This window comes from Trachymyrmex cornetzi, unplaced genomic scaffold, assembly GCF_001594075.2.
Source record: "Trachymyrmex cornetzi isolate Tcor2-1 unplaced genomic scaffold, Tcor1.1 scaffold511, whole genome shotgun sequence".
In the NCBI taxonomy this organism is placed as follows: Eukaryota; Metazoa; Arthropoda; class Insecta; order Hymenoptera; family Formicidae; genus Trachymyrmex; species Trachymyrmex cornetzi.
In genome coordinates this window covers 253,646-267,661 of record NW_017299820.1, presented here as the reverse complement: position 1 = coordinate 267,661, position 14,016 = coordinate 253,646, and the positions used below count along the sequence as shown (strand labels likewise).

Genomic DNA, 14,016 nt, shown 5'->3' with positions numbered 1-14,016 from the left:
TACATGTTTTTTTCGTGACATTGGTAATTACCAATTGATATAGCACTATGTCACCAAAAAACATGTGTTTAATGTAAAAAAATCATTTTAAGAAATCATTCATATAATATTAATAATTCATATTATGAAGTAATGTTATGAAGTATGTTATGAATTATCTCAAAATTTAAACTTGTGTGCTTTGCGGATCACAAGTCGAAGATATATACATTCCGCTGTATTTTATATTAAAGTTGTTTAAAAACTTGCACGCTTATGAAAGGTTACGTTAAGTGGATCCTAGTCCAATATTTGTATTTACTTTTTGCAATCGAGTGGGACCTCAAAAGATTGCTTGTGTCTTAAAGAATTTAAAAAAAGGTTTCATTATTTTTACACTCGCTTTTTACCCAAAATTCACAAAAAAATTTGAAAATTATGACGATTATTCAAGTCGAACCTTCCACCGTACTTTCGAAACCGATCGAGTATAAAATCTGAAAAAGAAATGTTAATCGGAGATACTTAATCAATTTTTGTATTATGTGTAACGTTAATCATTTTTTTCGTATATAAACGAACATATATTTTTATTTTCATTTATAGAAATTAAACATGTAATACGTAAATATGAATATATAATAAACTTGAAAATATAATAAACTTGAAAATATAATAAACTTGAAAAAAAATTGTTGTGGATTTATTACGTATCGGCGTCTTGTTACTATTCGTGTACGACATATATGAGAAAAGTGTGTACTAGTGATAAATGTAAAATAAATGTGAATTAAATCTAAAATAAATATTAAAGGAACGTGAAAAAAATATTTGTTACATATATGTTACAAATGACTAATAAATGTGAAATAAATGTAAAATAAATCTAAAATTAATATTTTAGAAACGTTTAGTTGACACATGAATTTTAAATGTAAATTAAATATTTTAAATGTAAATTAAATATTTTTTAAATGTTTAATAAATGTTTTTTTTTGCAATGGTAACCTACAAATGTAAAATCAATGAAGAAAAAATAGTGGTCTGCTGATTGGGCTGTAATACGTTTAATAATAATCATCCTAGACTCAAGTTTACATTGGAGGAAGGCGTTGATAAGCTGAATTTTTGGATGTAACATTGATAAAATGTAATGATAGCATTATATTTAATTAGTATCAAAAACGAACATCATCAGGACGATATTTGAATTACTTTTCACAACATTCATTGGTACATAAAAAAAGAGTAATTATCAGTCTAACTGACAAAGTTTTACATCTATCTCATCCCATATTCTATCAAAAAAATTTTGAGATGATTATAACAATATTATTACAAAATAGTTACCCATTGGTTCTGATTTTTAACACTATAAGAAAAAGGTTCCACAAAAAATTCAGTTTATTGAACAAAGAATTAATTAATAAAATCAATGATAATAACATGGATAAAAAACAATATTATTTTGCAATACCGTTTGTGACTATTATATCTAATAAAATCAAGAATTATTTAAAAAAGTATAATACAATCAGAGTAGCATTTCAAGGTATTAATAAGTTAAATAGTAATATTAAGGTACAAAAGGACAAACTACAAACGATGTTGCACACAAATGTAACATATAAAATATTTTGTAAGAATTGTGATGTGACATACGTTGGACAAACGAGCAGGACATTGAAAACGCGAATAGGTGAACATAAGAATCTCATCAATTGGAACACTCAACAACGTTCAGTAATTACTGAACACCGATTAGAATACTTTCATGAGTTTGATTGGAGTAATGTTAAAATACTTGATGAGGAAAACATGCCAGACAAAAGACTTATCTCGGAAATGATTCATATTCATAAACAGAAAAATAGTTTGAACATGCAAACGGACACAGATTTGTTACCTAAGAACTATGAAGGTTTATTTATCGACTGATGAGTTTCCCTCTCTTTAACTTTTCTTTACTTTATTTTAGCAGAGAACTGACAAAAATATCATTTGCGTTTAGATGTGTTCTGTCATTTCATACGATAATTTCGTACTTTCCAATTTCAACATTATCATGTAAGTTATTAAATTATGATTACTATCACTTGTAATATGTATGAGATTGTTGGAATATTGAATTTCATTATGGCAAATATCTTTTTTAACATGTAATAATTCTAGTATGTTTGTAATTAGCGTTCCGGGAAGAACGATGATATGTTTTTGATTTCTATACATTGATAAGGATCCAAAGTGAAAATCGAAACGTATGATAACGAAATTTGTCGAATAAATTCATTTGCACACGAATTACCAGTGTTTGACTCGGAAAGGCATCTTCACATCCATATGTAGTATTTTATAATCACTCATTGTAATAGTTACAAATATAATTTAATACAAAAATTGATTAATAAAAGAATAGTTACGAATATAATTTAATACAAGAATTGATGGGTCAAGAATAAAATCTAAAACAATAAGTCAAAATTTTAAACGCCTCGTTAATATTGTGCATAAAATTATGTAATAAATTTATCGTCGCTCAGTTTTGAAATATAAGTTATGTCAAATTATTTATCATAAATGCATAAGCATAATGTAATCCATCTGTGTCAGATCGCAAATTAAATCCATTTTTTTGCATATGTATATGTACTTTCTCAGATATTAACCGCTTGTTTAACATTCTTTCGTACTGAAGTATTTTGACGTTCTACCAATCGAATTCGTGATTATATTCCAATCTGTAATCCGTGATAACTGATTGGCTATTTGTATTCTAATTTATGTGATTGCGATGTTCTGCAATCCTAGTACTTTTGTTAGTCTCCTACTCGTTTGACCTACATAAGTTGTATCGCAATCTTTGCACTCAATTTTATATACAACATTTTTGTTCGCATTTTATTCTATATAAAATGTATTAAAAAAGTGATTATTTGTGAATATTAAAATATCATCCAAAGTTTCATGATGAGATTTGGCGATTGTGTGGGTGAGTTATTCTTTACTTTTTTGGTTGATTTTAAATATCTCAAGTATATGAATTTAAACAGATTACACTACAGTTTTGACAACCTGTGAGTGACTCTATCTTGACCGTTCGCGAAATTTAATATGGATTAAGAATATTGCTGGTGATGATTCCAAAAAGAATCGAACAGTTCAATGATTTCTCAAGATTTTAAATAAAGAACACATCAATACATCAAACGAAGTAACAAATTTATTTGTTAAAATTTTATTGCGCACTTCCTCTCGCACTGACTCTCATTAGCCCAGATTAATTTTGTTTTTGTTATTTTATGTGGAATGTTATTTATATTTGTAATTAGATCACCTATAATGTGTAATGTGCTATTAAAACACGATATGTGAAATTTTTAATAATTGAATTCTTTTGAATGTGAAAAACTTATATCCTGACAAATGATCTGTTTGATCCTATTGGAGTTTTAGTGACGTTCTCGGGAATCTTCTTTGTGAGTACTATGTCTTCGTGATTCTTGACCGCTAGGTGTAACAGGTCTTCGTTTTGATCTTTTGAATTTAGCGATATCTTCGCCGAATACATCACCAGTTCGAAGAGCAGATATCAAGTCGTCGAATTCGCCTTTGTTATCATTTTGTTGTCCGTTACTATTTACTTCATTCTTCTTACTTAAAGATATGCTATTTAATATACCCTCCCGCGAGTTCTTCCTCTCTATCGTTCTCTTCCGGAGCTGTAAGAAATTATAATGCACAATACAATATTTACGTTTTATACGCAAGAGGGCTCCTTTTGGCTACAAATTGGTTACCTACAGATCAATTGCCCACAAATGTTTAAATTATATTAAAAAATAATTTGTGTTTTTAAAGCAGAAAATAGTGCCAGTAGGCAATAGAACTGTAGGCTTCTTCTTCTTAACTTAATAGCTCCCGCCTCCCGAAATTGTAAACGGAGATCGATATGGCCAGATCATCGTCTTATGAGAGATACACATAATAATCGATTTGTAGGCAAATGAGATATAGGCAAACGATGCTGTAGGCATAGATGACTATACTAGTATTAGATCGCTAACTTCGACTAAAACGTCATAAATGACCGGATATCCGGTTGAGTTCATTCAGTGGCCGTTCCAATCATTTTGCACATACATACATAACACACACACACACACACACACACACACACATCGTACACATATATAACATAATTATATACTTAAAATCTTATTATAATTATATACTGTTGCTGCCATTAAATCAACTCAGAAGTTAGCGATCTAGTATACTATCTATGGCTGTAGGTAACCAATTTGTAGGCAAATGGGTTTTCCCTTTATACACGTATTTATGAAACAATATCGCTTACTTCCTGTTCTTGTTTTGCTCTACGTTCCTCTTCTTCAATTTTCTTTCTCATATTTTCTACATCTTGTCTTGCTTCAGCTAAGGCTTGTAAAAAGTTTTCAAAAATGCCAAAGAATTCATCTGGTTGAACACCAGCCGAATCTTCACCAAATAGTCTCACTGCTCGATCAAACTGTTTTGGTAAAATTAGTTATATCATAGTCAGATATTTGTCACAGTCGCAGTTAACGTTAATTGTTTAGTCTTACTCTAGTTTTCATATCTTGAAATAAGTCTTCGGCTTCTGCTAATCTACATGTGGCTTGCGCCTGGAAGTCTCTCATCGCTGGTAAAAACATGTCACCTTGAAGCACTTGAGATTGACCTCGATGAAATTCTAAAAAATGAGTGAAATTGAAATAAAATAAATGTTACAATCATTTTTTTTATGCTAACAATAATCTAAAAGTATCTCTAAATACTTTTAGATGATCATTAGCATTTTCACAGAAAAGGCATAGAAAATAGAAATTATCATAGATATAATTAATCGTTTTAAAATACTCATGAGCTTTTAAGTTAAACTCGTAGTTGCATCTATTCGAATTTTTATTCAAGTTGTTTAAAATTCAATCATTATATAATCCGTTATTACCTATTTCTCTTTGAACATCCTGCAGTCCGTTTTTCAAGTTGGCCACTTCTTTCTGCAAATCGGCCATACTAACTTTAGCAGCCGTTTTAACATGCGGCATGTCTTCTTCGATTTCTAGGACTTCTCTAAATCTGGCTTCAAGAATTTGTACAAGGTAATGTAGTAAAGTTGTACCCTTGGAACAAGAAGATTTTGTGTCGACTAGACGATTCAAAGAAGCTAATCGGAAGCCGCACGCGTTACCTCGCGCGTTTCCACGATTCACGTAATTTCCCAATGCTAAAACTAATTCTAAAAGTTTTCTGAGTCTCCTTGATCTGGCTACTTGTCGGCTCGCTTCTAAAACTGCTCGCATCCTCGGTGTCAATTCCGCAATGCTAGCTGCGAATTTTTTTTTGTAATGAAGAGAACGCAATCTCTGTTCATAATGTGGCACCCTAAAGACAAGAGAACTAATGTTTTTTTTGTTCTATGTTTCATTGATCTGTTTTGTTCTTGCTTAAAGAAAGACTAAAATTTTGAAATAATTCGAAAATTAATTAATCGATGAAAACACTCACTATAATTTCAAAGAGAGAAAGAGAGAAAGAAAGAGAAAAAAGAGAGGGAGAAGGAGAGGGAGAGAGAGAGAGAGAGAGAGAATCTCTTAAAGAGTTAAATAATGAATTAGAGTTAAATAATGAATTAGAAATACAACTAACTTTGATATTTGATACAAAAAACAGTCAGCCCTGTTCTGCAATTCTTTTTGATGGATATCTAACAAGGCAGCCTCTTCCGAAGATGGTATGTACTTTAGCAACTGTTCCACCATATCAATGTGCAAAATATTCTGCTGATCCATCGATAATATCGTTCTAGTAATTTCATTATCAGACATTTTCAATTTTGACAATAATATAGTGCAATTCTGCGCTCTTCTCGAATCAATTACCGACATCGTCTTCTTATTCTTCCCTAATGTTCTCAAATCCTCTATCGAACCTTCCGTGGGAACACCATTCTTTTGATAAGCGCAAAAGATCTTATCAATGGACTCGAGGTCCATTACATTATAGAGTTTCGAATCGTCCAATTCTGACCATATCGTGCCTTGTAATTTCTGCTCAGGTATTTTGGACCAGTTGAACGATTTCAAAGGATTACTCGGCTGTGGAACATTCTTTATTATCTCCATCTAAGACATTCAATTTGAATTAAATTATCCGGCTAAAAAAAATTACTATATAACAAATTATTTTGTTGTGATTGATTATAACAAGTCCTAGGAAGTGTTTTTAATTATGTAATATTTTTTAAACTAATTATTAAACGTTAAATTATTTTTTTATTGCTGTTATTACATAACAAATATTTAATTTATAAACTTTTAAATATATAGTAATAACCTTCATAGGCGGAGGTGCAGCCGGCATTAAACAAGGAGGTGGTGGAGGTGCTAATGGAGGAGGTGGCGGTGGTGGCGGAGTAGGTTTGGTCTCAACCTTCTCGAATACCTCATCTTCCACAATTTTTAAAGTAGCTTTTGCATCGTCTGGCAAACTTCCTGAAGCTACTAATTGTTCTAGACGTTTCCTTTCTGATTTCTCGTTGTTAACTTGTCGCGACAATGTCTCAAGATTATCTTGCAATTCAGAAATTTTTTGTTTTGTCTCTATGTGCATCGATGTCTCTTTTTCAAGACGTTCTTTGATCCTTGCTAAACTTGCTTCCATATCTTCCTATAAATAAATAATTATATATTATGACTATTTGTTCTAAAAAGCAAATAATATCGAGCAATAAATGATAATTCAAATATGACATAAATTTATGACATATCAAAGATAATAAGAATAAAATATAAGGATAACGAACAACTTATTTTATATTAAATAAATTTATAGAAAAAGAAAAGAAATGTTATTTATCATTTTTTATATTACTAACACTGATTAGACTTACATTAAAAATGTGTTCAGTATATCTAAAAAATACCTTTACGTCTGAATAATATGTGTATTTTTCTCATGTTTATATTATTATATATCGATCTTAATATTTTAAACGTATTTAAAAAGTTGTGATAGTTTCAGTAATGTAAATTAAACTAAGAAAATCAAATTCTTTTTGTATATAGACTGCATATAGTATGTCTGTGAGTACTTTTTATAAATAAAAATTTGCTATTATTGAGATTATAAAAAAAAATTCGTTAATTGCTATTGGCAAAAATATGGAATTTGGATAATACTTTTTCTTGAGTTCTCAAATCTAGTTCTTGCTCCTTTTTAGCCAATTTTGTAGACATGTCCAAATTTTCGCGTTCCATCTCCTCAGCCTTTTTTTTTGCTGCCACAAGTTCCTCCTCTTTGGCGAGAAGATGAACAATTTCTTTCACGTTTATATCTATTGGAGCCACATCAGAATTTCTTACTAACCCCATCTCGTTGCTTTCAGACTGTAAAACAATTTGCTGAACGATTCGATCGAATAACAACCAATGCTGGGGATGCGAACCGTAATCCACTAAAAAAAATTAATTTGCATTATAGAATGTTTTTGCTAAAAGTAAAATCTATCAAAATCCAAAAACTCACGTGGCAACAAAAGACAATGTTCAAGTAAACTAAGAAGATGAGGATAAGCAGCAGTATGACTTAGTTTCCGTCGCAAAAGATCGAACATGGCGCTAGCACTTTTAGTGTCTACATGTTCTTTTTCGAACTTTCTGGCGAGCTCTTTCTCGTCTTCATTTCGTACCATCTCAAAAAAATCGAGATGCCTATCGAGTGTCTCATTTTCGTATTTTCTTAATTTCTCGATAATAGGTTGGATGCCGAGCATCAGTAGCTCATATCGTAAGTGCAGCCTAAACTCCAATGTTACTTGGCCAGGTCCATAATTTAGCACGGCGTTGATGAATGACATAATCGCTGTTTTTAAGGATAAATTGTCTTTATAGATGCCGAAATTTTTGTCAAGATCATTAATTATACATTGGAAGCGCGTTCTTTCGGAATGATATTGTTGGAAGTGCAACATGGCTTCTAAAACTTTGCGGTGACCGCCTGGTACTAGACAAACTGCACCGAGAATTTCTAGGACAGAGATTTTCGTTTTTATATTCTCAGATGCGAGTGATTGTGATATCGTGTTGATTGCCGTCGGATGCGCTAACACATGCGCTCTACCATTCTAGAAAGAAATATTAATTAAAATTAAAAGAAAAAAAACTGTGATAGTTGCAAAGTTTTCCTTATTAGAGGCATCATTGAACAATGATTCACGTTCTCAACCCTCATGCAAGTATGAAAAAATTAGGTAAGCTACTTATTAAATAAAAATAAATAGTTATTAATAAAGATTTGTATGGATAATGCTTGCCTATATTGATAAAACTCACCGAATTATTCATTAAAGCCTTTAAACATCCTATAACACTGGTGTTGATATTACTATTTGCTGCTTCGGTATCCATAGTCTTTAGAACTTGTAATAAAGCATTTAAACCATCTAGTTCTATAAATCTGAGAACAAAGCTATGCGGCTGTGTCCTCAGAGCAGTCTTTAGAGCTTCTGCTTGACGCATTTGATTTGATACCTCTTCATCTTCTTCTGGGAAAGGATTCTGTATAATATCCAATAAGTTTAGCACATATTTATATACATGATAAAACCGATAAAAATACAATAATATTTCGCAATTCAATTTTTTATAACTTTTGTCCAGCAAAAATTATTAAGCCTTAGTGATATTATTGTAAATATACGCAATGTGTGACATGACACAAAAACTCTGAAAATTGTGAAGCAACTTATAAAATATACGATACCTATTTTACAAGTTTTAAATTTTCTTACGAGTTGTTCACCAATCTTATAATTTTGATTTTTATATCTTATCTTTCTCATGTCATCTTCTTAATTTCAATAAGAAAATTTCCAAGGCAAAGTGATTACAATTTGAAGTAAACCATGTTAATAATAATAACATTTTTTCATAATGACATTCACGTAAACATCAAAATTATTTTTAAAAAATGTACATTTTGTATTATTTATTTCTTTACAGAAAGACATTTCTAATGGTGCGAATAAATATTTTTTAAAACTCATGTACAAAAATCTATTTGATCGGAATCTGTTTAAAGTATTAAATGTAGTACTTCACATACAAAGAAACAAAATGGTTTATTCCATCATTATAGTAGATTCCATTAAACATTTTTATTTACTCACATTTGCTATCGTCTTCAATCTATTGATATAATCTTCGGGATCGCCACTAAGGTCAGTGGTGTTCAAGCCTCCGTTGTCTAACGTGTCATTACCTTTTCTGGAACAATATATTTGCCACTTTTTATTAGCTGGAAGTGCCAAAACTGCTTGCCGATTGGTTTGAGTTAAGTCCAGCTCGTCGACAAGCTCAAGAAACATTTTATTCAGCTCCTCCTCTGCTGGCATTGGCAAGGTTGGTGTCATTGCTTGTAACGTGAGCGTACCCGTGTGTTCCACAACGCAATACGTGATTTCCGGTGGCTCGTCATCCTGCGAGGAGCATCTAGATTAATTCAGCATCCTGTCATGCATTACAGATCATGCAAATAATATGTTATATCAATAAATATGAAAAAGATACAAAAATAGTAGGTTTCTTGCTTTAATCCTATATGTTGAGTTATTAACACATGAATTTTCTAATATATTTTGCTTTCTATTCCGTATACGGAACATGTGTACTATGAATAATTGTATTACTTATGTGTGCCATAAATTCAATATTAATTTAAATAAGTCAATGTTTACATTACACAGACCAGAGAAGAAAATATTAAAAAATGTTTAAAAATTTAATACAATATAAAGGCTAATATAAAATTATTGCAAATTTAGCTATTAAATAAAAAATATTTATATAACAGTTACATATATGTATACGTATTTAGAGTTTTGGAGAACCAGGTAGAGCATTGTGATCAATAATGCAACCGGCTCAAGGCCATTGGCACAATTTTTTGCACTAAAATTCATGTTTAATCAATAAAATTTTTTAGCCTTTTACACATTTTTTCATTGATATATTGAATAAATTAACCACAGACTTATATAAATAGAATAATAAATCATGATAAATATTGTTCTTGTTGTAATTTATTAATTATATAAATAGATTGCGTTATCATTCGTATGATTTATCTATGCTAGAGTCAGTGAACACAAATATGGCGCTGTCCAGCGCTGTCTTCAAATACGGAGTCGAAGTCGGTAGACTATTTATAGAAGTTTGTGAATTTAATAAAATTTCTTACGAAAACAAGAAAGAATTGTAGAATTTGAAAAAATATTATCAACGATCCGTATATAGGGTATCTCTGGTATATACGTCGCGCTGGGATTTACGTCGCGGAAGTCAGAAAAAATAGAAGGAACGGGGGTAATTTTCTCGCAACTACTCTGTTACATACCTTTATGTTATATTAGTATTAAGTTATAATTTCAGCTTCTTACTACTAATATTAATGAAATTATTGTGAGTTGAATCAATTTGTCACTGTGTGTGTAACAAGTAGCATCATCATAAATTATAATCTACATAAAATGATTACTGTAAGGCGTGTAAAAGACTAGTGGTTATTTCGTGATACATACGTGTATCATATAAGAGGAATAGTAAAGCATGTTGTATAGCAAAATACAAGTGCTTTACTATCATATTCTTTGTTTAGTTTGTTGAAACTCTTGCATTTTTGCCATATATCCCACCCATTATCTATATATATAGCAAAAATGCAAGATTTCAGAAAGTTTATTTTTTAATACGAAAACTAAATATTTCGGATTTTTAATATTTTTTTTATAGTAGTAGACAGTACAAAGGTTTTACTTATATAGTTCGTTTATTTTAAACATAATAAATAATACTTAATAAATTAAGTTTTTGATAGGTGCGGCGTATATACCGGAGTTACCCTACTTTGTATATGGATATATGAAATTTATGCGATCAAGAATAGAAAGTTTGAAATTCATAGACACCATGTCTTAATCCTTTTCTTAGTTATAATATATAAACCATTATTCTGTAATAATAATTAAAAATGCTATTACGATAAAATTTATAGACTAAAGCCGAATTGTAAGCTGTGTGTTTGTTGATATCGATAAACTCTGCTCTGACGAAACTTTAAGTAATTTTAAGATTTGGTATACAAAAATTTCATCTTATTATTGGTCTTTGATTAATTGGATTATTTTATTTTGTGGAATCTCCAACAACCGCGCGCGCGCGAGAGGTTTTTCAGAAAGTTTGTTCGTTTTCTTAGAAATGATTTTCCAAATTTAGTGGAAAATATTCCGTTGAGTTATAGGATTTGAATATGACTTCAGTTAGATGGTGCACCACTTCACTTCGGTATAAATACAAGGCGAGAGCTCAACAGAATGTTTACAAATAAATAGATTGGTAGAGGTGGTTCTGCGTTATTCTCTGCGAGATTAGCCGATTTAACATGTTTGAACTATTATTTTTAGAGAAGAGTGAAGGAGTTAGCTTACTTTCAACGTTCTATCACTTTGAAAACATGAAAGAAAAAAAAAATATTTTTTTTCCGCGAAATAACGATTCAAGAGTTAAAAGAAGACCAAGCAAGCTTTCCACAAAGGCATGTCTAGATCAACATGGCAAACATTTTAAACATTTATTGCAATAATAAAAAATTTGTTCCAAAACTTTCAGTCTAATATATTTTAGTTTATATCCCGACAATTTATTATTAGTTGAATTTTCGAAAATATACTCTATGCAAAATTATTCAGCTCATTGAGCACCATCGATAGAACGTAAAAATACCCCTTCCCATTAAAAAAAGATTTTTATTGTCAAAGTTATTCAAGATCATCAAAGTATATCTCTCTACTTATTCTACAATTTTGATACTAGGTATCTTCCCTCTATCTCTAACTGTTTTCGAAAAAAACGTGAATTTTTATCAGACTCATCCTGTATACATAAGATAACTCCGATATATACGTCGCACCTGTCAAAAACTTAATTTATTAAGTATTATTTACTATGTTTGTAGTAAACGAACTATATTAGTAAAAACTTTGTATTGTCTACTACTATGAAAAAAATATTAGAAACCCGAAATATTTATTTTTCATATTAAAAAATAAACTTTTTGAAACCCTTGCATTTTTGCCGTATATCCCATAAGGATGGGATATATGGTTATGGGGGGGGGGGGGGGTATGTACGGCTCATATGAAAAATATACAATTAATGCATAAATAAGACGTATAATGATACAATAACTTATAAAATGTGTTTATAAAGTTTTATTAAGAAATAAGAATGGTAAATATGTATATGAAGTAGTAAATAATAATTACAATCTTCCTACAAATTTTACAAGTATTATGACATGAGGTACATATTTCATATAATGCGTTTATTGCATTTAGTGCACTGAATTCAATCTGCGCACTTTGTGCTTTGGGCATAAATCCGGCTCGCTAAAAATGCCACATATCCTAAACAAGTGGGATATACAAGACAATAAACTAAACAAAGAATACGAAAGCAAAGCACTTGTATTTTACTACACAACATGCTTTACTATTCCACTACACGTATGTATTACGAAATAACCACTAAGTCTTTTACACGCCATTAATTATTTTATGTAGGTTATAATTTATGTTGGCGTTACTTGTTACAGTGACAAATCGATTTAACTCACAATAATTTTAACAGAAAGAAGCTGAAATCATAACACAATACTAATATAACATAAAGGTATGTAACAGAATAGTTACAGAAAAATTACCCCCCCTCCTTCTATTTTTTCTGACTTCTGCGGCGTAAATCCCAGTGCGGCGTATTAGCCGCAGTTATCTTAAGGCCCAACTACATCTATCGTAATGTTTATCGTAAGCTTCTTACGATCCTTGCGATAGCCAATCAAAAGCGTTACAATACACATTGATATTTCTAATTAGCTATCGTAAGAATCGTAAGGAGTTTACGATAAACATTACGATAGATGTAGCTGGGGCTTTAGGTACATATACTACCGCTCAAAAGTTGGAGCACCTTATAATTTTTAGATAAAACCATGTTCTTTACGGATACAATCATTTTATTAAAAAGATCGATATAAACATATGAATGTACGCTATTTGAGAGAAACCTAAATTTGAAACAATAACAAAATTACATACATATTACGGATTTCAAATGTTTTAATACTAAGCTATGTTCTTTTTGCCACTTTTAAGTCACTTTATCATTATACATAGACTTTTTCTCTTAACATCTGATACAAGACTTTGTTTATCATACATATGAGTTTTAACAAAAGATGAAAGAAACAAACAACGATCTTCGGATGAATATATAAACAAATTCAAACAACCAAGAAACCTAGCCAACGTCAAATAATGAAATCTAAGATTGCTTGTTCTTGTGTGAAAAGACAGTTCAACCAATTTTATTATCTAACATTAAACATATATGTTATTTTGTTGTTGTTTTAAACTTAAACTCTACTCAAATAATGTACGTTTATATGTATATGTCGATATTTTCAATAAAATAATTGTATCTGTAAAAAAAACACGGTTTTATCTAAAAATTATAAGGTGTTTCTTTTGAGCGGTTGTATATACAGGGTGTTTGGCGACTACCGCATTTTTTGTCATACGTGGGTAGAACAGCCTATACTGAATCAAAAAGTCCTGTACCATTTTGAGGTGTCAGCAATAGTTAACAAGATATTAATTACTAAGAATTGCAAAATATTGGTCTTGAATAATTTTTTACTCAAATACTATCAACTTTACAGAAAAACTGCAAGAGACAAAAATTATTTATTTTCTTCTTATAAATTTCTGAGAATTTTTTTAAAATTTTTTATCAACTTTTTAGTATTCCATTTTGACGCCATTTTCTTATTTTTACCAACATGAGAAAATACGGTACTAAAAAATTCTGAAAAAATTCTCAGAACTTTATGAGATGAAAATAAATGATTTTTGTCTCTCGCAGTTTTTCTGTAAAGTTG

At 30.3% G+C, this 14,016-nt stretch overlaps 1 protein-coding gene across 3 annotated transcripts in view; it reads right to left on the bottom strand.

Moving 5' to 3' along the window:
* Nucleotides 1–3,256: 3,256 nt before the first annotated feature.
* The window catches only part of DAAM (disheveled-associated activator of morphogenesis-like protein), a 103,727-nt gene continuing 92,967 nt past the window's right edge, over nt 3,257–14,016 (bottom strand). For all 3 annotated transcript variants that reach the window (XM_018514566.1, XM_018514565.1, XM_018514567.1), the window contains 10 exons: nt 9,191–9,499; nt 8,355–8,579; nt 7,549–8,146; nt 7,203–7,477; nt 6,358–6,690; nt 5,671–6,146; nt 4,970–5,406; nt 4,584–4,711; nt 4,337–4,507; nt 3,257–3,698 (listed from right to left, as the gene is read on the bottom strand). In XM_018514566.1, the coding sequence (XP_018370068.1) occupies nt 3,429–3,698; nt 4,337–4,507; nt 4,584–4,711; nt 4,970–5,406; nt 5,671–6,146; nt 6,358–6,690; nt 7,203–7,477; nt 7,549–8,146; nt 8,355–8,579; nt 9,191–9,499 (3,222 nt within the window). In that variant the 3' untranslated portion in view covers nt 3,257–3,428. The remainder of the gene's footprint in view (nt 3,699–4,336; nt 4,508–4,583; nt 4,712–4,969; nt 5,407–5,670; nt 6,147–6,357; nt 6,691–7,202; nt 7,478–7,548; nt 8,147–8,354; nt 8,580–9,190; nt 9,500–14,016) is intronic.